General features: G+C 43.1%; 1 protein-coding gene across 4 annotated transcripts in view; it reads right to left on the bottom strand.

Annotated features, from left to right (window-relative positions):
* The window catches only part of Rgl1 (ral guanine nucleotide dissociation stimulator like 1), a 253,143-nt gene that overhangs the window by 15,763 nt on the left and 215,933 nt on the right, over window positions 1-21,447 (bottom strand). For all 4 annotated transcript variants that reach the window (XM_027417374.2, XM_035445701.1, XM_027417375.1 and 1 more), the window contains 7 exons: window positions 19,139-19,263; window positions 17,347-17,562; window positions 14,245-14,348; window positions 9,884-9,968; window positions 5,407-5,496; window positions 3,302-3,388; window positions 1,852-1,884 (listed from right to left, as the gene is read on the bottom strand). In XM_027417374.2, the coding sequence (XP_027273175.1) occupies window positions 1,852-1,884; window positions 3,302-3,388; window positions 5,407-5,496; window positions 9,884-9,968; window positions 14,245-14,348; window positions 17,347-17,562; window positions 19,139-19,263 (740 nt within the window). The remainder of the gene's footprint in view (window positions 1-1,851; window positions 1,885-3,301; window positions 3,389-5,406; window positions 5,497-9,883; window positions 9,969-14,244; window positions 14,349-17,346; window positions 17,563-19,138; window positions 19,264-21,447) is intronic.

The raw sequence follows: 21,447 nt of genomic DNA, 5'->3' as shown, positions 1-21,447 counted from the left end.
ACTGTAGCTTTAGATTTCATACTCAAACTTTGCAAATGTTTAACTTCTTAGTCTTAAAAGGAAAGAAAGTAGTTTCCAGGTTTATGCTGAAGTTAAGGGCCCAGCACGGGGCATTGTGGAGGCATAACAGGACATGACAGAAGCAACTGAAGAGCTGGAGGAGTCTTGGGATCTCAGCCTTCAAATCAGTGGTCTTATCTCTAATCCAGTGCTGTCATGGGGTATTTATACCACCATGCCACAGGAGTCTCAGTGGACAAGGGACAGAAAGCTCTAGTCAGTCCATGTTGGTATCTTGTTGCTGAGGAGGCTAGCCTGGCTAGCTGCTCTGCCCCATGCTCCCATCATGCCCCAGGCTCTTTGCTCCTGAACTGTTCTCTGGCCTCAAGTTGAGACTAGACTCAGCCTCCTCTGTGCTTCTCTAAGACCCTCTACCTCCACTTTGAGCTCGGATGAAGGCGAATTATGGCTGCCTGCTCATCTGCCTGTCTCAGTACTGGATTGTGGACTTCCTGAGGGTAGGGAGCTTTGGTTTCCCACAGCAGAAGTTTCCAAACTCCCTGTTAGGCACCTAACCAGTGCTGGGAGAACGAAAGGATGGAGACATGAATAAAAGACAGTGAAGCACTACAGAGAGGGCAGTTACAGCTCTCACTCATTTTCCTTTCAAACACTCAAATGCCCATTTCATGTCCATTTGACACAAAAATTATAGTAAAATTTACACTTTAAAAAACAGTGCAGAACTATTCTACCCATAGAAAGATTTGAGTATGACATAGAACATCCTTCCTATACTGACAGGAAAGATAAAAGATAAAAGATAAAAGATAACCACCTACATCTAATGGAGAAGACTGACGATGTCCTTTCCACACCCAGACAGAACCATAGGAGTAACCATCTTAATGTCATTACTCTTAGAAACTTATTTCCTTAATAGATGAACTTGTTTTTTATTCAACTGAGAAAAAAATGTATATGTTGGGTGGTAGTGGCACACGCCTTTAATCCCACAACTTGAGAAGCAGAGGCAGGCAGATCTCTGTGAGTTCAAGGCCAGCCTGGTCTCCAGAGCTAGTTCTAGGACATTCAAGGCTACACAGAGAAACCCTGTCTCAAAAACAAAAATAAACAAAAAGCATATACTCAAGGTGTGCACATGATATGTTTGAATAGGTATTTGCTGTGGAATGATTAAATCAAGCTAACATATTAAGTGTTTCACATACTTCTTTGTAGGAGAATATTCAAAATCTATTCTCAGTAATAATTTTCATATGCATAATACATTATTACTAACTATAGAGTTTTTCTAAAAGTAGCTGTAAAGAAGGAGATGAGGCGGAGGTAAGAAATTTCTCAATCTCTCTCTCTCTCTCTCTCTCTCTCTCTCTCTCTCTGTGTGTGTGTGTGTGTGTGTGTGTGTGTGTGTGTGTGTGTGTGTGTGTGTTTGTGTGTGTTTTAGGGACTAAATGCAAGACCTTATGCATACTAGGCCAGGTGCCCTCCCATTGAGGGCACTGGCTCTACAGTACCTTTAATTTATTAATGAGCTTTGCCACTGGACAAAATCTGAATTCTGCTCATTACTAGCTGACTCTGGACCAGCTACCCAGTCTCTTCTTCCATCCTCACCTTTAACTAAAGATGAGGAAAAAGAGCTTACAGGGGTCTCGTGGAGTGATGTATAGGAACATGCCAAACATAATTCATATTAAAAATGGTCAGTGGGTATCATTTTCTGCCTCTCCAAAAACAAACAAAAGAAAAAAAATTGTCTCCACTTTTCAGTTTTTCATGCCCAGATCAAACAAAATGGCAAAAAAGGTAGGCAAGAGTTCTACTTACCCTTCTCCTTTTCTCAAAGTTGATCAGTCCACCCTGAAAGAAATGTTTAAAAGAATGTAACCAAGCAAATCGCAGAGCCCTGTGCTGCTATGGGTCACACTAAACAGGTAGAAGGGTTGAGAGAGTTGTAATTATTAATGATCTTGTTAACATGGTGACTACAGAGGAAGACAGTCATCTTTGTCTTGGGGAAAAATGTTCATTTATGACAGGGCAGGGTAGGCAATCATCCCTTAAAATCTGAAACCAGCTACAACAGCAGTGATAAGGCACTGCACATCAGAATCCAATACATTTGCCAAGCTAGTGAAGAGCTTGACCCAACACAACAAAAACAGATGCCACTGACTCATGCTAGAAACCAAATTGTCAATGGTTTATCATAAGGGAAGTGACTTCCCCACAGCATCTTGGAAATTTGGAAATTAAGTTTCAATTCTTCATCACCATCATCCCTATTCTCAGTAGGTTACATTTAATTTCTCAGTATTTGCCCACTCCATGCAGCTCCTCAGCATGGATGGGTGTTTCCTGAGATGAGCTGAGGCAGAGGCCAGGAAGACGCTCGAGCTCGGGAAATGCTACATGGAAGAGCACATCTACACCACTTAAAGAATACTTGGAAGTATGTAAAACAGCTTCCCTTTCTAGTTGCAGTACATGCAAAGCAGGCTGCATAGGAGAACCTGATGTGTATATGTACAGGCTGCTTTTGTTTTATAGCGTGTTGTGTTTTTTTTGGTCTGTGATTTGTTTCTGTTTGTTTGGCATTGCTAGGAACTGACCCAACACGTGGAAGGCAAGTACTCTGAGTTAGAAGCTGAACCTTACAAATAACCTTTAAATCTCATTTCCAATATCAAATCCTTTTCTACCTAACATTTTATTACTGCTACCAACAAGGCTACTTGTTTGGGTGGAATTTACCTGTCTTCCCTGCAAAAGACAGACAGCTGGTAGATCCAGGTAGCAGTGAAACAGTAATTACAGAGGAATGAGGAGGACCTACCTGAAAATTCATTAGTCTGGCTCATTCTTTACTCTCCAGATGGAGAGCTGGGGGGTTTTATGCCTTCAAGTCCATTCCCAGTGTCCATGCTCAGACCCCACCCCTCCAAAGGCATTTTAATCACGTGTCTTCATATGGACCTGACCATGCTCCATCATCGGACATGCTCCCTCACCTTTCACTGCATTTCTGCCCACACTGCTGCCGCTTCCAGCCACTGCTGCCTGTTTCAATAAGCAGTGATTCCTTTCGCTGGCCTCTGTGCCATTTCTGGCATCTTCTGGTGTTTGTTTTGTTCTCCCACTGCCCAGCCTACTACCATGTGCACTGTGGGTTCTAAAAAGATTCTTTGAGGAACAAACTTCTCCATACAGCCAAGAGGAAGGCTGCGGTTCAGGTGCACGGAATCGGCTCGGCTGCAGGCAGCTGCAGAGAACCCACCTCAATGAAGTCCTGAAGAGCAGTGTCCAGCATGGTCAGGTCGGTCAGGAAGGTGCCCAGGTAAGGTACGGTGCCCTGCATCACACCCTGAAGAGGAGTCAGAGCAGGCTGTCTTTACTGTCACTGAAATGTTTCATGCCTTCCGTAACTCACACACCAGAGAAAATGGACCTGGCCAATGCTAATTTGGAGTCATTAGTGTCTCCTGCAGGACTGAAATTGTTTTAGAGCCCTATGCAAACAGGGCAGGAACTACATGACCTGATGTCTAACTTCCATTCAGGAAAAGCAAGCCTCTAACAGATGGATCACACATGTGTACAAGTGTGTTCACAGCTGGGTCCAGAGCTCAGGCTCTGGTCAGTGGGCTCTGCTCTCCTCGGTGTGTGCAGACACTCCCAGGCATTTGGAATGCCCCAGATAGCCACGGCCTCAGCATCATTAAGAGTAGACCACTATTTCCCAGTGAAAGAAGTAAGGGCCAGCACTATTAGTGATTTACCTTCCAGAAAAAACAGAGACAAAGTAGTGCCTTTGCATAGGTTAATCGGACAAACTCTATTTTAACCAAGTCAGGGATATCAACAACATGACAGCAGATGCCACGCTGACACCACACTCTTTGACAGGATGTGACAAGAGGGGTATTTCATCTCTGTGAAATTCTTTCCGAACAGGTGTGACCTCAGTTTAATCATTAGACAAACAAAGACAAACTCAGACTGTGGAGAATTCTACAGGACTCCTGGGTGATACTCCTGATGACTGTCGAGGTCATGACAAACAAGTTAAGACTTTGAAGCTGCCATGGACCAGAAGTGATTAGAAATCATGACAGCGAAGTGTTGCTGGTATTCTGGACTGGGTCCTAGGTCAGAGAGCAGTGAATTCCAAGTGAAGTCTGGGTTTTAATTGACAGGCTTCCATTAGTGTACATTTCTTAGGATTGCCTGTTACACCACCATTACAATGTTAAAAGTGAGAAGAAATGAGTAAAGGTTTTAACTTTCATCCCACCAAGTCTCCTTTGAAACTGTCTGTTCTCCACAAGGCCACTGAGGCACATGCATTCTTCAGGGGAAAGAAATGGTAGGCAGGGCACAGACACCTTCTCATATATGCAGGTACTTAGGGAAACTGTGGCAGGAACAGAGTCTGAGCCAGGGCAAGACAAGGCCACTTGGCGTGAGGCAGGCTGTGTCCTCAGCCAGTTCACACCATGCAGGACTTTGTCCTTCAGAAATGTACTGTCAGCGGTAGCTTAGTTTGTCTTTCCCCATTGTGTGTACAAGGTCTTATCCTGAACTAAAATAATCTCTACCCCTCCCTCAGTAGCAGCTATTTTTAACTGTCTTTGAACAACAAAAAATATGAAACACTTTTGAGTCTGATCAGCCTTAGGTTACACAAGAGTTCTAACCCTCAAAAATATTGCTAATTTATGTCCAGCCCTAAGGAAAGTTCTTGACAGGCCAGGTTGAAAATATTCATCTGTCTAATTTTCCTGTCCCCACACCCTCTGCTAGAAGCTGGGGATTTAAGGATGGAGCCAAAGATGATAACAACTATCCTTCTGCCCTCAGGAAGGAGGCCTGGTATTCTCAGAGAACTGAACTAGGTCCCGTTAGGCCCCAGAGTTAGTAAACAGAGCTAGGCAATGATTGGGGAGCTTGGGAACAAAGGAAATGATGATCTCCAAATACAAGGACCAAATCCTTCTAGCAGGAGACATCTTTTCTTTTTGGGCCATTACATACCCAAAGCCAATGTAGGCAGAAAGCCTAGGAGGCTTCTGACCAAAGTGGTAACAGCAAGCAAGTGTAAACGTGGGTGGAAGGGACGGTGAGAGGGATGGAGATATGCCCACCGGATACTTTCCTTCATCATTTGGTGTGGGGGGTGGAAGTCTGAAATGTGCAGCTCTTGGTATTCATTTCTCACAGGCTCTAACACTTTTGCTAAAAACTTCCCAGGTTAAGTCAAAGATGAGAGAGACCTTTGACAAGTGTGGATGCCCTGCAGAAGGAAGATGCTGGGGCCATATGCCAGCTGCCTAGCCAAGTATACAGGGCCGCTCTCCTGCCAGAGAACAGGGGCAGACATACCATATCCTTCTGCAGCTGCAGCCGCCTCTGAGTCCGCTTCTGGTTTTCTTTCACACTGCTGTCCAGGTTTGCAAATTTTGAAGTTCCTTCCTAAGAAACAGAACATACACAGAGGAGAGTCATGGAGGGTGCCAATCAGAAGAGAAGGAAATCTAGGTTCTAGAATATAATCTCTTCCTGTGTCTCAAGATGCCATGCAAATGAAGAGGCTTCCTGAAGGCCCTCAGACTGTGTTATAAGGCTGTGGTTGGGGACCTTGCTACAGACTAGTCTCTGCACTTGGTGGTTTAGGATTATACTACTACTTCCCCCACTCTGTAAAAGCAGGGTCCCTAATTTCACGAGAAAATCTATCATCAACACAAGGTAGGTGATTCCTAAAATGGGAGACATTTTTTATACACCCCGGGTTTCATGCCAAGTAATCCTATGTCTTAGAAATGAAGCTCTCTTCCTGCACATTTTATGGCTTCTTTATCTTGGCCTGGAATGAATGTGCCAGCATCCTATGAAGAAAGGGGACTGTGTGGTACTTCTTAGCTAAATGAAACCTTTGCACAGCAAGATTTTGAGGAAGTCCAGGGTGTGTTGGGGTACATCCCCATTAATGAAAGGCAAGCCATTTGCAGGGTTCCCTTAGTCCTCCTAAGATGTCTCTCCAGTTTGGAACTCTTACAAGTCTACCCTTCTTAAGGTCTGAGGACAGATGGCCACCCATCTTCCCTGCCTGCTGCCTGGCACAAGAACCGAGCTTCTACGTAACAACTAACCATGCATTTGCTGACTGCACATAGTTTCAGTTGTGTGGTTTCAGGGTCTTGTTAAGTTCTCATTTTCCAGGAACTGCATGAATGGAAGGCGATTTTGCAATTCAGTGTAACCTCTATATTAGTTTTTCCTTAGTCAGTTGCTCCAGGGTTTATTGCGTTATAAGCATGTGACCTTATATTACCGTACAACTACCGTACAACTACACTGAATCTTTCTCAGTGTCAGAGCCTGACTGATAGTGCCAAGGCATAAATACATATTCTATCATTTACCAGCTGTGACCCTATCTGGGGCATGCCACCGGGGAACAGGATCCATCTCAGTGGTCCCTCTTACAGATGGTAAGAGTGAGAGCTAGCATCTAATGGCGGTCCACACAGCTTTTCCTAGGGACTCATACCAGGTGGTGATGAGAGCTCCCAGATCCTTAAGCCCTAGTTTGGAGTGAGAAATCAATTCTGCTGCTATGGAACAGACTGGCCTCACACAGAGTCACTTGCCTCTGTCTCCCAAGTGCTGGGACTAAAAGTGTATTAATTCCACCATGCCCTCCTTATCTAAAATTCTTAATAAGGCCTTCTAAAAAGTTAAACCTGAGAATCATAAAACAACAGAGGGATCTTAAGGAGCACTGAACACTCCCTCCTGTGAGCAGGAGAGAAAAAGATCAGAGATGAGGAGCAAGAATTGTTGACTTCATAACTTGGTGGCTTCCTGAAAATGAGAGTCCATCCCTGCTGCAGCATTACCACAAAACTGATGAGTCAGCCATGAGCAGTGCACTCCTGTAACCTGAACACTTGGAAGGTCAAAACAGGAGGATCATGAGTTCAAGGCCAGCCTGGGACACACCATGAATTCAAGGTTAGTATGGATCACACAGTAGGATGATATTTAAATAAAAAGGACCAAAAAAAAAAAAAAAAAAAGAGTCAACTGGTCATTGCTTGATTTTCCCAGGGAATGTCAACTGGAAATCCATTCGATTGTCATATCCAGTATTTGCACTTATTTCCTCCCTTGGCCTGAAATTCTTTACATAGCCATCCTACCACCTCTTAACTTCCATCAAGCCATCTGTGGACTCCTGTAATGCAGCACTCTGGGTCTTTCCTCCTGCTTCCTTCATGGCTCACACTCACACTCTTGGCTACTCTTCTCTCTTCCCAAGTCATCTTGTTTTCCAACAGACTTGTATCATCTGAAGTGACTTCAGTTCTCACCTCTATGTCAGTGAATTTCAACTTTCTCCTTGTGCTTCCTCCAACCTCTCACACGGATCCTCGCTCCCCTGCCCTCTGCAACTCTGACCTCCTCCCTAGTGTAAGTTTCTCCCCTTTCCTTTATCTCTACTTTTGCAGACTCCAGCTGCCTTCATGCTGTTCCAGTGCCTCAGAGAAACTTAATGCTAGGTTTCCAATGACTTTGTCAGCTGGGTCCTGGCTCAGTTTTAAGATATGATGGTGACATTGTGGTTCAGAAGCTACCAGAAACTGTGGTTTGAATGGGTGTTTGCAGGGTGAATGGCCTCTTGCTCTAACCTTGATATGAACACATTGTAAAGCCAGACTCCTGGAGGTTTCTAGAAGTTGTTCATATTAAAGCAACTGGGGATAATTATCATCCGAGAGGCACAAGAACCACAATTTGGTGGTATCCTGCTTTCTGTTGTTTTCAAATCTATAGATTCAATGATCTGTAATTATTCTAAGTTTCAGAAATCATAAGGCTTAAGAAATCGTAAATTTAAGACAGTCTTTGAAAAGAAATGAAAAAATACTTTCTCAATAGTTAGAAGGAAAACCACAAATGTTTACTAGATATTATGTTGTCTGGGCCATAATATTAGAGAAGTGACATATTACATCCACCCAGAAGTAGAAGATAGGTCATTTTAAACTAAGATTACCCAACTATAAATCAGAGTCTAGGAATAACATATTAGAAACAGGGCCCAGTAGTTTTTCTTAGTGCTTAGTTTGAGATCTTAAGTACCTTGATCTCATTATTTACAGCTGTGTTGAGAAGTTACACCCAGAACTATACACTTCATGTGAATAATGATCAACAGAGATGATGGGAAAGCGATCCACACACACATACGGCCGGCCCGAAGCATTCCACCAGCATTCATGACAATGTACAGGCCACCTGAACTCATCGCCAAGTTTTGCAGTTCATTGGGATTGGAGCCTTATATGACATTTAACTTACAGTACCGAGGTGGATGTCTCCATCTGAGAAAGGTTTATGGGATCTTTAATGTCCAGATATAGCCTGCATCTAAGGTTTCAGCCAGAAGACTGTCACCAGGCAATGAACTGCACACAATTCAATTTATCTGCCTTAGAAGGATGATTCAGGGCTATTGGGATTTCAATGTGTGGCTCCAGTTAGTCTAGCTCTGTGCTGCAGACTGGGAGGCCACTAAGCCATGTCCTTCCAGCCAGATGGGTTTCCATTTAAAGTCTGCGAATCCAGAAAGACATGAAACAAGAAGTAACACAATCACATGAATCATTGTTTAGTGTGCAGTTAATCGGGTAGTCCAAAGCCAAAGTCAGACTTCAGCATCAACTGCCCATCTAGATCATCTACTCCAAGAAGGGACCAGAGCAGGAAAAATAGAAAATTATGTGAATGACAAGTCCACTAATCCATGCAGTCAAACCAAAGTTTCTGTGTGTGTGCCTCACACAAGGCACTGTATCAGACATCACGAAATGAAACGCAGATCTTTGATTGTCCCTAAGATGGATTCACAATTCAGCTATACTACATGTTAGGTGTACAAACTTAGGAATCAGGGTCATGGATACATCTATCTGTGGGTCTTGGCTATCTACAAAATAATGATGACAAAATTTAGATGGTAGGAAGCTGTGAAGAGAATAACTGGCCTATATTAACACCCCACTGAGTGTGCATGAAGTTATTTGTTATTTTGTGAGTAATTATTGTGTAGTGTCCACAGTCCTCAACTACAGGTGAACTCCTAGACACAGAGGCTGTGTTATAAATCATCATATTTCTAAAGACAAATTCAACGTTTTATTTCTTATTTATTTATTTTTGGTTTTTCGAGACAGGGTTTCTCTGTGGCTTTGGAGGCTGTCCTGGAACTAGCTCTTGTAGACCAGGCTGGTCTCCAACTCACAGAGATCTGCCTGCCTCTGCCTCCCTAGTGCTGGGATTAAAGGCGTGTGCCACCACCACCCGGCAAATTCAACGTTTTATAATACAAGGCACTGAACACATTTCTAAAGACATATAATGAGCCAAGCTATCCCTTTGCCTAGCAGGCAGTTCAGGAGTCACCACTTATCTAGTGTTCAATAAACATTGCTGACTGAAAAACATTGTGCAATTTGGTCAAAAAAAAAAAAAAAAAGGATGTGGAATTGCAGGCTTGCCTCTGTCATTCTAAGAGCCACTTTGCTGAGAAAGAATATTCCAGGGGCTCTCATTCATCCAACTGCTAGCACTGAGTGGCTGCACATGAACCCCAGTTTTGATTCAATTGTGTGGGTGGGAAGCAGGAAAGGATGGAAGGAGAAAGCTCAGTTGGGCTTTGAATTCTCTCAGTCCCAAGTTTCCTAGATTACATATAAGATAAAAATTCTGCTTCCCTGGGAGACTGAAGGACTGTAAATAGCTTTCAATCTACTCTTCCCAGAGCCACCTCAGAGCTGCCCGGGATCCTCACCTTCATGAGTAGTTCCCGACTGGTTAGATGGTTATTATGATCAGAGAAGATATCTGAAAGTTCTTCAAACATCAGCATCCGGTCTCTATGAACAAGGACGAAGAAAAAGTAAACAACAGATAGCAAAAATCTGGCATCTAAAGTTTAGCTGTCTTCAGTATGTATTCCCATGAAAGACTGGACCTCAGGATTGGTGGGAAATGTAAACACAAATGGGGCTAATGAGTGTCCTCATGTGGATAGCTTTTGTAAAAGATGAACAGGGATTCCCAAATGAAAGGAGGAAATGTGCTAAGTCATTCATATTTAATTTTTTAAAAATGATGATTTACTTAAAGCATCAAGTTCTAGAGAGATGTTCCCTTAAGTAAGTTTAAAAAACATTTATCCCAAAAATACATAGAGAGTCCTCCAGAAGTTGACCCCTAAGTTTAGACAGGAAGATGCCATGGCCAAGAGTTTGCCCTAGTTCTCACTAGTAACTGCTGAGAGTTGCAGATACAGAACCCAAATGTTCTGAATCCTGGGCCCATATTTTTATTCTCAGAGTCAGAGTGGACTGGTAGAACCATGATGGGTTCTATAGCCATGGGGGATGGGCTCAAGCCTACTTCCTTGGTGATCTTGGACAAGTTGCCTAACTTTGCTATGTTTCAATTATCTTGTCTGTACATAGGAAAACCACTGAAACATGACGCATGTAAAGCACCTGTGAGGCTCATGTCACTCCCCCTGCATTGCCCCCGAAGAGCACCCCACTTGTCTGTGTACACCTTTCTCCACAGCCACCAAATGGATGACTCTGAAGGCCACAAATGACTAGCAGCCAAATCCCCATGTGTAGAACATCTTCATTACCATAAAAAGTCCACTATGAAGGCTTGTTTGCATTATAATGAATATAATATTATTTGTGCAACCAAACCATGAAAGCTATTTCTGTTTTGGATAAAACAATTAAGAACTTAATTATGCAAGTATTTCAGTAGAAAGAAACAAGTAGGTAACTACCTCTGTCTACTGAAAGCTAGCAATGTAAGGGATTATGGTAAAGGTGGTTAGTAATTAAGATATCTTGACTCCACCTCCCTGAATTTAGCCATGGAGAATACATAACACTAATATAGAAAGGGCTTCAGTGATATTCTATGGCAACCTTTCTAAAATGTAAGCCAACCAGACAACCAGACAACCAATCACACATGTCCACACATGTCAGTTTTGAGATTTTTCATCTGTTTTTGAAAAGTTGTTTTAAAAGCCAGCTGAAAGAATGGATCTTCTCTTTACCAAGAACCTCAGCCACATGTACTATAGACTTATTTTAAAGGTTTATTTATATTACTTTCATTTCGAGTTTATGTGTGTCTGTGTGAGAGGTGTGTTAGTGCATCTGGTCTTCTGGAATTAAAGTTACAGATGACTGTGACTGGGAGCTGAACTTGAGTCCTCTACAAGAATGTTCAGTGCTCTTAACCATTCAGCCATCTCTAGTGAACAGCATCCCATGTGCACTAGTTTTTTTAACTTGTAGTTTAAGAACTCAGACCTGCTGCAAAAGAAATCCTGGGATAGCTAGGCAACTTTCCATAGTGATGAACTAGTCAATCACTAATGAAAGCTGGATTATCTTTCACTAAGTCAGGCAAGGCTGGATTTTAATATCTGACCATTCCTTTGTTTATGTTGACTAGTAATGAGGGGAAGGGAAGCTAATGCCCAGGTGTGGAGGACATAGGCTTCTGATTTTCCCCTCCTGCTTTACCAGGAACTGCCAACTAATGATTCTTTAGGACCGATATCGTCATTAAACGTATGTTCAGAGGAAAATGAATCAACTAATCTCTCTCATACAGAGTGACAGGCACTACTGAAAAGAGTAAAAAGGGAGAGGGAGGAAGAAAAGCAAGAGTGGTAGTCAAGAAAAGTGCAGTGGACTCGAAAATCCAAGCTTCCATTGTTGCTCTTGACAGATAATGCTATCATAAACACAGCCGGAATTTTGTAGTCCGGATGGTTGTAGCTTCTATGGCTCTGTAACTCAAAGCATATTAAGATTTGTTTTCTAAGATGAGGCCTCATTATGTAGCCCTGGCTAGCCTAGAACTTACTATAAGGATCAGTCTGGCATCCAACTCACAGAGATCCACCTGCCTCCTCCTCCTTCCGTGTGCCGGGACTACTATCATTCATTAATTCTTTCTTTGAAGCATTAAAGAATTAGCTAACCAATAAAAGTGGCTTCTCATCTCATCTGTAAACTTGCGTCCTCTGGCACCCATTTTCCAGTATAAACTTTATGATGCTCTGGTTCGTTGATATGGGTGGGCCTCTTACAGGGTTGAATAGCACGACAGTGATTAGAATCACCATGGAAATATATCTCTGGGTATATTTCTTTAAAAAAAAATCTAGATATGGTTGAGGTAGAAAACCCCATCTGTGGTGGTTTGAACCAGAATGACCTCTATAGGCTCATATGTTTGAATTGGTCCCCAGTTGGCAGAAGTGTGTGGGAAGGGTTAGCAATGTGACCTTATGGGAGGAGGTGTGTCACCAGGGGTGGTACTGGAGGTTTTGGATTCCATGCCAGATTCAGTCTCCCCTCTCCCGTCTCTGGATCAAGATGGAAGCTCTTAGCTATTGCTCCAGAGCCACACATGCCTGCCACCATGATTCCTGACATGATGGCTGTGGACTAATCCTCTGAAACTGCAAGCAAGCCCCTATTTAAATGCTTTCCTTCATAAATTGCTTTGGTCTTCACAGTAATAGCCCAGTAACCATGATACCACCCTAAATGTGGGCCATCCATCTCACACCCTGGAGTCCTGAGCTGAACAAAAAGGAAACAGTAAGTTCATAACAAGCATTCATTGCTTGCTTTCCAACTGAAGATACTATGTGACCAATCACTTCCTGCTCCTACTGCCACACCTACTATATCCGCCCCCCCCCCAACCCCGAACTGTAAACCAAAATAAACACTTTCTTCCTTAAGTTGCTTTGCTCAGGTATTTTGAAGCAGTGACCGGACAAGTCATTAGCACAAACAGTATCAGTCCCTTAGGATTTAACCAATTCTGGCTGATGATGGAACTAAGCATCTAGGGCTTGCAGCCTGAGCACAAACTTAGGGCAGCTATAGCTAGAGAGTCCATTGACTTCCCTCCTACTCCACACTGACTATGCTGCAGACAGAGAAGATAGGAAGTTCCCACACTCTTTCTGATGCGTCTTGACAGCCTCACTAATCCAAGCCTGGGAAGGTCTGGATGGAGCTAGCCCAGCTGGTACCCATGACACAAGGCAGGGCTGCCTGGTCTTCATGTCAACTTGACACAAGCAAGGGTATTCTGGGAAGAAGGGATGGTAATCAAGAAAATGCCCCCACAGAATTGGCCTGTAGGCAAGTCTGTGGGGGCATTTTCTTGATTGATGACAGATATGGAAGCACCCAGCTCACTGTGGATGGTACCATCTCAGACAGGTCATCCCAGACAAGAAAGAAGGCTGAGCAAGACAGTAAGCAGCATTCCTCCATGGCTTCTGCATCAGTTCCTGCCTCCGGGTTCCTGCCCTGACTTCCCCTGGACTTGTAAACTGAATGGTGAAATAAACCCTTTCCTCCCCAAGTTGCTTTTGGTCATGGTGTTTTTATCATAGCAGTAGAAACTCTAAGACACCCTCTAAATTTGAACTAATGTGGAAACAAACTGTCTCTTCCTTTGTAAAAGAAAAAAAAAGTCTCTGGTCCATAATCCAAGTTCCAGAAGTGGAATGGTGACAGAATAAGATCACACTGTGTTACCAGTTATTCCAAAGATTGGATGAAGAAGTAGGAAGGGAACACAACACAGGATGTTAGTAGTTGATAATCACAGTCCGGCACCTTGAAAGGAGCCCCTCACCTAAAACAGCTTTTTATATGCTGAAGCAGAAGTGGACACAGTCGCTTCCTATTGACCATGAGGAACTAAGGTCCTAAATGCACACGTTGTCCCTCACATCCTGCAAGAGCTTAGGGCTTTGGAATGGGGCCGAAAAATAACCAGAAGTCATGTGAACTGCCCAACCTCATCATTCCACAACCTTGTCCCTCAAGATCCAGATGCTAAGCACACCCTTCAAAACATCCCCAAGATTTGTAATCACGGCTCTGGCACACACCAAGAATCAGTGTGAACCTGCTGCAGCCCTCCCTTGAAATCCATGAATGCACCCTTCCTGGAACACACACAGGGTTTCAAGTATGTTTCTCTTGTCACATAATGTATGTTCTGACAGTAAGCACCCATAGTACGGAAGCAGCAACCGATCACCCGACCAGAGAAAAACTGAGCTGGCACTGGGGAACTCACTTTGGGACGGCAGCCCAAGCCTTTTTCAACCGATAGATGGAATTGGACTGCAGTGCGGAAACGATGGCCCTCAAGGAGGAAAAATTCTTCAGGATTCTACATTCCTGTACAGGGAGTGATGGAGACATAAAAGGCATTTAAATATCAGTATTACAGTGGGTTGCTGGTTTCCTGTGTTAGAGGTATTACAGCTGCTATGAATTCTTACCACTAAATAGGCAGCTGTATAAATACTGAACATCAAAAAGTGGCTCCTTCCTCCCGCCCCAGTCACCAAAACACTTTATAGATTTTGGCAACGTAAGCTTGTCTTTCCCCCTCCCCCTGATATATTTTTGCGTTGTTGTTACAGTTTTACAGTCGCCAGCTCTCCCAGTAAAAACAACTCGACGAGGCAAGCATACATGGCTGTGCTAGAGAACACAACTTTCGTCTGCAAAAAGAATAAGGATGCCTTAAAAATACATGCAGAGAATCACTGTGCCCCGCAGCTTCCTGGGGCAGCTGGGCAGCAGCCACTGAAAGTTCAGATGGTACAAAGAGCTCCTGCCCTGGGAGGTGTACATAACTTGGCAATAAAAATTCACAAGTTGAACTTCGGCTTTCATGCTCTTAACCAAGGGGGAATATTTTTATACACATTCATTTGGTTTCAAATTGGCTTGTCCCACAATTGTAAACATTCAGAAACACCTTGGTGCTTCAATGCTTCCAAAATAACTTGGGCTTTTAAAATAAGATTCATTTTGGCAGTGTTTTAAAAACAAAACAGAAAGAGAGCAGCAAAGATCCTGGGTGTCGTTTTCTGGGTAAGGAGAGGGGCTCCTTTCTTAAATGAATCCTAACATAAGAGGCCAAGCCCATGTGTGAGCAGTCAACAACCCTGGAGGCCAAAAAACCCCTATAGAATAACAGGGCCTGTAAAACAGGAAAACAGTCTCATTGCTGGCTGGCCTGGGGGGTGACCACATTGTGTAAATGTCAGAGGAGGAACTTTACATACAAGTACACAGGAGTGCACTGTATCCAGGTTTTACAATTGAGTACACTGATGAGTACATGTTTGACTTCATGCAGAACACCCCAGGCAAGACACGCCAGGGTGGTTGGGTGGAAGTGTAAATTGCTTCAAGAATCATTTTGCTAAGTAATGTTGGTCTGCACTATGGAGGAAAAACAAAATTCTCTAATTTAGAGTGACAAAATCTTTCATGCCAACCAAACCCTCAAAGGTTTTCTTCAGAGTAAATTTCAATGTATTGTATAAAAGTCATGCCCAGTGTTTTAAAATGTCCTGATGTCCCCTTTATTTAAAAAGAAAAAAAGAAAGAAAGAGAGGAAGGGAAGCAGGGAGAGAGGGAGGGGGAATGGGGGGAAGAAGGTGAGATAAAAGAAGTGAGGGACAGAGAGAGAAAGAAAAAGATAAGAAAGACAGAAAGGAGAAGGGAGAAAGGGAAGAAGGGAAGGAGGGAAGAGGAGAGAGGGAAGAAGGGGAGGGAGGGAGAGGGCAGAGCTGCTGCTGTCTGGAAACCACACTCTGACAGCATGGTTCAACAAAGGTTCAGCATCCCAAAATTATGTTCTAAAAATCAGAAAACTTGCAATAAATAAAGACACCCAGGCCCTGATATATCATATCCATTGTAGTAAACATATGGAACGCATTATTCAGTAACAGGCTGAGGCTAAGGGCTTAAGGGAACACATGAAGCATCCAGTCATGTTTTTTAAAAAGGAGGCATATTCCAAAAGATGCAATGCAAAACCAAAAAATGCAGCACAGAAATCAGGCCAAGAATACACACCCATATTAGGTCAGAAATCATTTCTACATGTAAAATTAATATCATTTTTCCAACTTTTTCAATAGAAATCAACTGTGACTAATGAGAGAAGAATAAAATAAATCTTGGCAGAAAACCACCTGTGAGTTTCAGGGTTTTATGAAGTTATTCTACATGATTTCAAGAGACATAACATACTCAACACTGGGGAAAAGCCCACTTTAAGAGCAAGGATAAAGATTTCTGGCTTTGTAAACATGCTATGGGGTGTGGCATACACCCTGAGTTATCCACGGTTTCTTTATCATATAAACTCGAAATCTATATTTAAGGTCAACTGAAAGTCATTATTTGAGCCACACACAGGGATGCTGGGTTTTTGCAGTCTAAGTAGGTCAATGAATTTGGGCATAAAGGCCATTAGTTTTGAGACATAAATGTAGTGGCAAAAATATCTCCTTACAATTCTAAGAAACAGCTACCCCATGCTACTGTCGAATTCCCTCAAAACTTTTTGTGGTTATTTTCATAGAGAAATAAGCTTGACTTAGAACAGAAGAGATATAAGTTCCTTACAACATCTGTGTTTGGCTCATTTTTTTCAGACACTAGCATGTGTGGGTGACAGGCCATCCTAAAGACTCAAAAAAAAAAAAAAAAGGTAAATTCTCTTTTGCAGCTTTACTCTTTGATCAAAAACAATAAAAGAAAATGTGAAAGATTCAGGCATTGTGCCCTATAAAACAGACTTAGTTGAAAAATACATCTAATGGGACATGAAGCAAAATGTGTTTTGTTTTGGTTGAGGGCTAACCATGGCCCAGAACACAATAGACAAATAGGGTATTTATATATCAACTAATTTCACAATCTTTTTTTTTTTCATTTTTACTGTAGCTTCTTCTTGCCTAGGAGAAAACTTTCATATTCAAGTACCTAAAAATCCTACTGTTTGATAGATAAAGCTAAATTCATTCATGCGGTCTTCCTTGATCACCTTACTCAGAGGTAACTTTTCCCTCTTCCACATCTATGACATTCATATTGCTGACCCCTCTCCTGCACTGGTGGAGGTCATTTCAGTATGTCTGGCTCCTGTACAGCTAAATCAATTGTGGTTGAGCTTCTTAGATCCCTACGGTATATAATATTGGAACTCAAACACACTGGGAACTCACAAACAGAAGAACAATGACTCAATGACTGTGCCTTTCTCTGCATGGTGATAGATCCCAATCATATGAGAACTCAGGTGTGAAGTCACAGGGCCTCAGGAAAGCCATCTACCAAACACAAGAAATTTTTATAAGACAATTACGTGGGCAATGTTAATCCACTTCTCGATGATTTTGGCTCTCTGCTGAGTTTTGAGTTCTTTGCTCCCCAGGATGGTGCTGACCACACATTTGGTGAGGGCATTAAACTGGGAGATGGTGGCACGGATCGTAGGAGCCAAATGTTTGTTTTCCTTTTTATCCCTCTGAGACCAAATGCAGCCCAGGCAGTGGTGAGGCACTACTTTCTTGAATAGTTGCTGAAACAAAAGAGGAATTGACATTAAGGAAAACACAGAGGCTTGACACACACTCACCTAGGACATCTGTAAGTTGGTGTTTTGTAAGTGGATAAATCATTTTTCGAGTTGACATGTTTATGTTTTGGTTGTTTTAGTTTTTTTTTTTTTTAATGGGCTCTCTCTACCTAGTCCTGACTGTCCTTGAACTCACTATGTAGACCAGAATGCCCTCGAACTCATAGAGATACACCTGTTTCTGTCTCCCCAGTGCTGCAATTAGAGGCATGAGCCACCACACCAGGACCCCACATGATCTTTCAAATTTGCTTAACTGAGAGAAAAAATGACAGAAAGAAAATGAAAATAACCAAGGCCATTTTCATTTACATATTTGCACATTAAGTCAAGTAACTCTATTAAGATCTGTGTTACTCATCAAAAGAGAAAAAAAAAAAAAAGGCAATGGTTATTTCAGCCTCAAAATCACATGGTGTGTGCCGGACACTCAAGAGCCACGCAAATAGATGCTCTCGGCCCACCTGAAAGAAGTCCACATAGCACAGCACATGCCACATCTTCCACCGAGACTTTTTCTCATTTTTCAAGGCAGAAAAAAGATGCTAATAGAAGTGGGGAGGAATTCAACCTCACAAACTACACAGAAGAATTGGGAACCTAAAGGCTGCTTTTCAGGTTTTTTTCCTTAAAGCAATAAAAATAAGATATTTTTCATCTTTCCCTTATTCTATTAGTTGTATGACCAAAAAAAAAAAAAAAAAAAAAAAGTTGAATAGACCAGATTCTCGTTTGTACAACTCAATATAAGATGTAAGTTTGTATAAAAGAAAGATGGCCAGCATGTGTTCCATATCGACTATCTAATCTGCTTTCCACCCGGCATGTGTTCCATATGGACTATCTGACCTGCTTTCTATATTTTATTTGCTTTCCCCTTAGATGGAAACACTGGCCATTTCATATGTGGCAAAAGTGACAGAACACAGTTAAGTGCAGAAGGGTAAAACCACCATGACAACGGCTAATTCTTTAACTATGTTTTCCAGCAAACTTGAAGCTTTGAAATGTGACTAGCACGATCAAATGTGCACAGCACACAGAAACAGTCAAAATCCAAACGTGCAGGCAGCACACGTGGAGACAGGCGGCAGATGCCGTCACATGTGGATTCAATGAACTTACTCCATCCTAAGCTGTGCTTTGACCCCTTTACAATCCTCCAAATAAACAGTTCAGCTCTTGAAATATTTATGAGTCCGAAGGGAGAGAAATGAGCACAGAACAGGGGAGATTCTGTTTCACTAGGATTAGAATTCGTACTTCCCTCTGTGACCTGAGCTCTGAGGAAAATGCACTTTCACCCAGGACTGCAAGAAGATCTGGGCTTGAATTATTCACACGAGTGATTCACATAGCATCTTAGCTCTCCCTTTACAGCCACAGACTCTCTCAAAGATTTGCAGGATTTCTATCTAGCACATTCCCCAGTGTTGCCCACTGCCCTCTCTGGGCCAGTAGTGTTGTCCCCACCCCATGTTTGAAGTGAAGCACATCTGAGACACAGAAAGAGACCTACTGCATCCATGTAGGTCAGCTGTTCCGCCACCAGATCTTCTGAGAAGCTCGTGAATTCTGCTGACGCTCCGCACTCCAGTTCCTCTTCCTCTTCCAGGCTGAAGGAGCTGGTGTTGAGAAGTCCATCTGTCCGCAACGGGAAACAATCAGTAAGTGGGTGGCACATAAAGCTTTGTTCATGGCCTCAAGCTACACTTCTTTCATTCATGAAGAAGAGAGCTAAGTCTCCAGAAAACCACAGGTAAAGATGAATGAAAGCAAAATAGAGCACATTGGAGGTCCAGTCCTGTGTGCCCACCCTTATTAAACTCAGAGGCTTTCTCCCTGAGAAATTCAGTGGTTAGCCTAGGCAAAGACTGTAGAAGCCAAACTGAACACACCCTCATCTTGGTTCCTGCCAACTCCATCATCACTTCTGGGACTAACCCTGCTAACACCTTCACCCTAACTAGGCCACGAAATCCTTGATTGTTGGGACACTTAAAACCATAAGACCGAGCAGGAAGCAGGCCCGGCTTTGGCAGGTAGGACAGGCCATTTGGGTATCAGAGACATACATGAGACCTGTAGAACTTGCAAAAATATACCACAGTCTCAAACATTCAGAGTTGCTACACCGAGAGTATGTACAAAGTGTGAAAATAAATTTAAACTAAATTCACTGGGGCCCTATATTATCATCAATCATCAAAAAGTTACAAGGGTCACAGCCTGAAGAATTCAAAGAAAATCACTTGAAAGTCCTCTTACTGGAATCTTCTCTCAGTTCCTGAGTTGTTTTCCAACCTCATTCCTGTCACGCTTCTCACTCCAGGTCCTGTCAAACCCATCATTGCTCTGGGGGAGGGGGCGGGGGCATGGGATCCTAGTCGCACACAGTGACATATTGGCAGAAATTCCATTCTGTGTTACTGCTCCCTCGGCAGCATGTTTATTTTCTAAGCATTTTCTCTCTTCAGAATGGACGCTGCTAGGCATCTTACATCATCAAATTGATGCAGCCTTTGAGACAACTGAGACTTATACCACTTTCCCTGGTAGGTACCGTGTGTTACGTGCCCACTCTAGCAGCAGGGCTATGGTTTCAGGACTGGCCCAGGACCTTGGAGTTGAAGGTTCTGATGTGAATGGGTTGGGTTTTATCTGGAAAAGTAGGGAGAGCAGCACTACCTCTTGGATATAAGCACGTACCAATTAAAAAGCTAAAATCCCACCTTGTGCAGGATGCCAGAGCCTGATCCCAGTACTTTCCCTCCGCTCAACTCTGGTACTTTCTCATTCAGTGGAAAAGTAAGAAATCTGATGAGCCAACCAAAGGTTCTAAGGAGCCTTCCATCCCTTCCGACAACTACAATGTACCACAATATCTGTAAAACAATGCAGAGGCTGTCCTGTCTCAGCTAAGGAGAGCACAGGGTAAGGACTAACATCACTCACCCACTCATTCATTCATTCATTCATTCACTCATTCATTCATTCAAACACTTGTAAGTCTGGTTTGCACCTAAAATGTGACTCTGTGAAGACTATAATCCATTCTCTCTAGGACCTGGCCTACGACTTCACTGCTCCAGCTCCTGACTCTCTCTGGGGGGCATGTAAAAACTCTAAGCACATTCTTGGACTTTGCCTAAAAGTTTTTGTGAAGTCAGGCCACCTCCCTAGTCCCTTCCTCAGCCTGCCAAAAGAGCTCTGCCCTCCAGTCCCTAACTGGAGACAACCAATGACTGGTCCCACTGGTTCCCCAATTAGGCATGCAGCCAGAGGCAGCCCCAGTGGGGAGAGCTGGGCTCCAGTGTAGCAGCAGCAACAGCATTTTCCACTCCAGCACAAAGCTGGGCCAGAGGCCCTAAAGGGAGCTGAGGTCTGGCAGCTGGAGCTTCCCGGGTATTCAAGCATTCCCGGCAGATGAAGTCATCTGAGATACAAAGCCTTTGGCAATCTGAGCCAAATGATGCAATTGCATTCCCCTTCTCTGGTCCCTAGTACATACAACCATTCAACAGGTACTGAGTGAAATTTAGAGTTCCTGTATTTTCTTTGGCTCTGGGGTAGCAACCCTTATCTGTGTTAGGACCCATTTCCTTTCCCTCACGGAGGAAATCAGGCATTACTTCAAGGAAGTGCCCATCAGAAGTTCCAAGTGGGTCAGCTGCCATGGAAACTGTTACCAGCACCTCAGCGAAAGGACTTATCATCACGCTGGAAGCCTGCTGGAACCTCTTGACTAATTTCTTCAGAGCTTGGCAGTCAACACACTCTACGGCCAGCAGTGGTGGCCCCTGCATTTGTCCTTGGAAATTAGAGGTC

Source organism: Cricetulus griseus, chromosome 5, assembly GCF_003668045.3.
Source record: "Cricetulus griseus strain 17A/GY chromosome 5, alternate assembly CriGri-PICRH-1.0, whole genome shotgun sequence".
Classification (NCBI taxonomy): Eukaryota; Metazoa; Chordata; class Mammalia; order Rodentia; family Cricetidae; genus Cricetulus; species Cricetulus griseus.
This window is presented reverse-complemented; position numbering and strand designations above follow the sequence as displayed.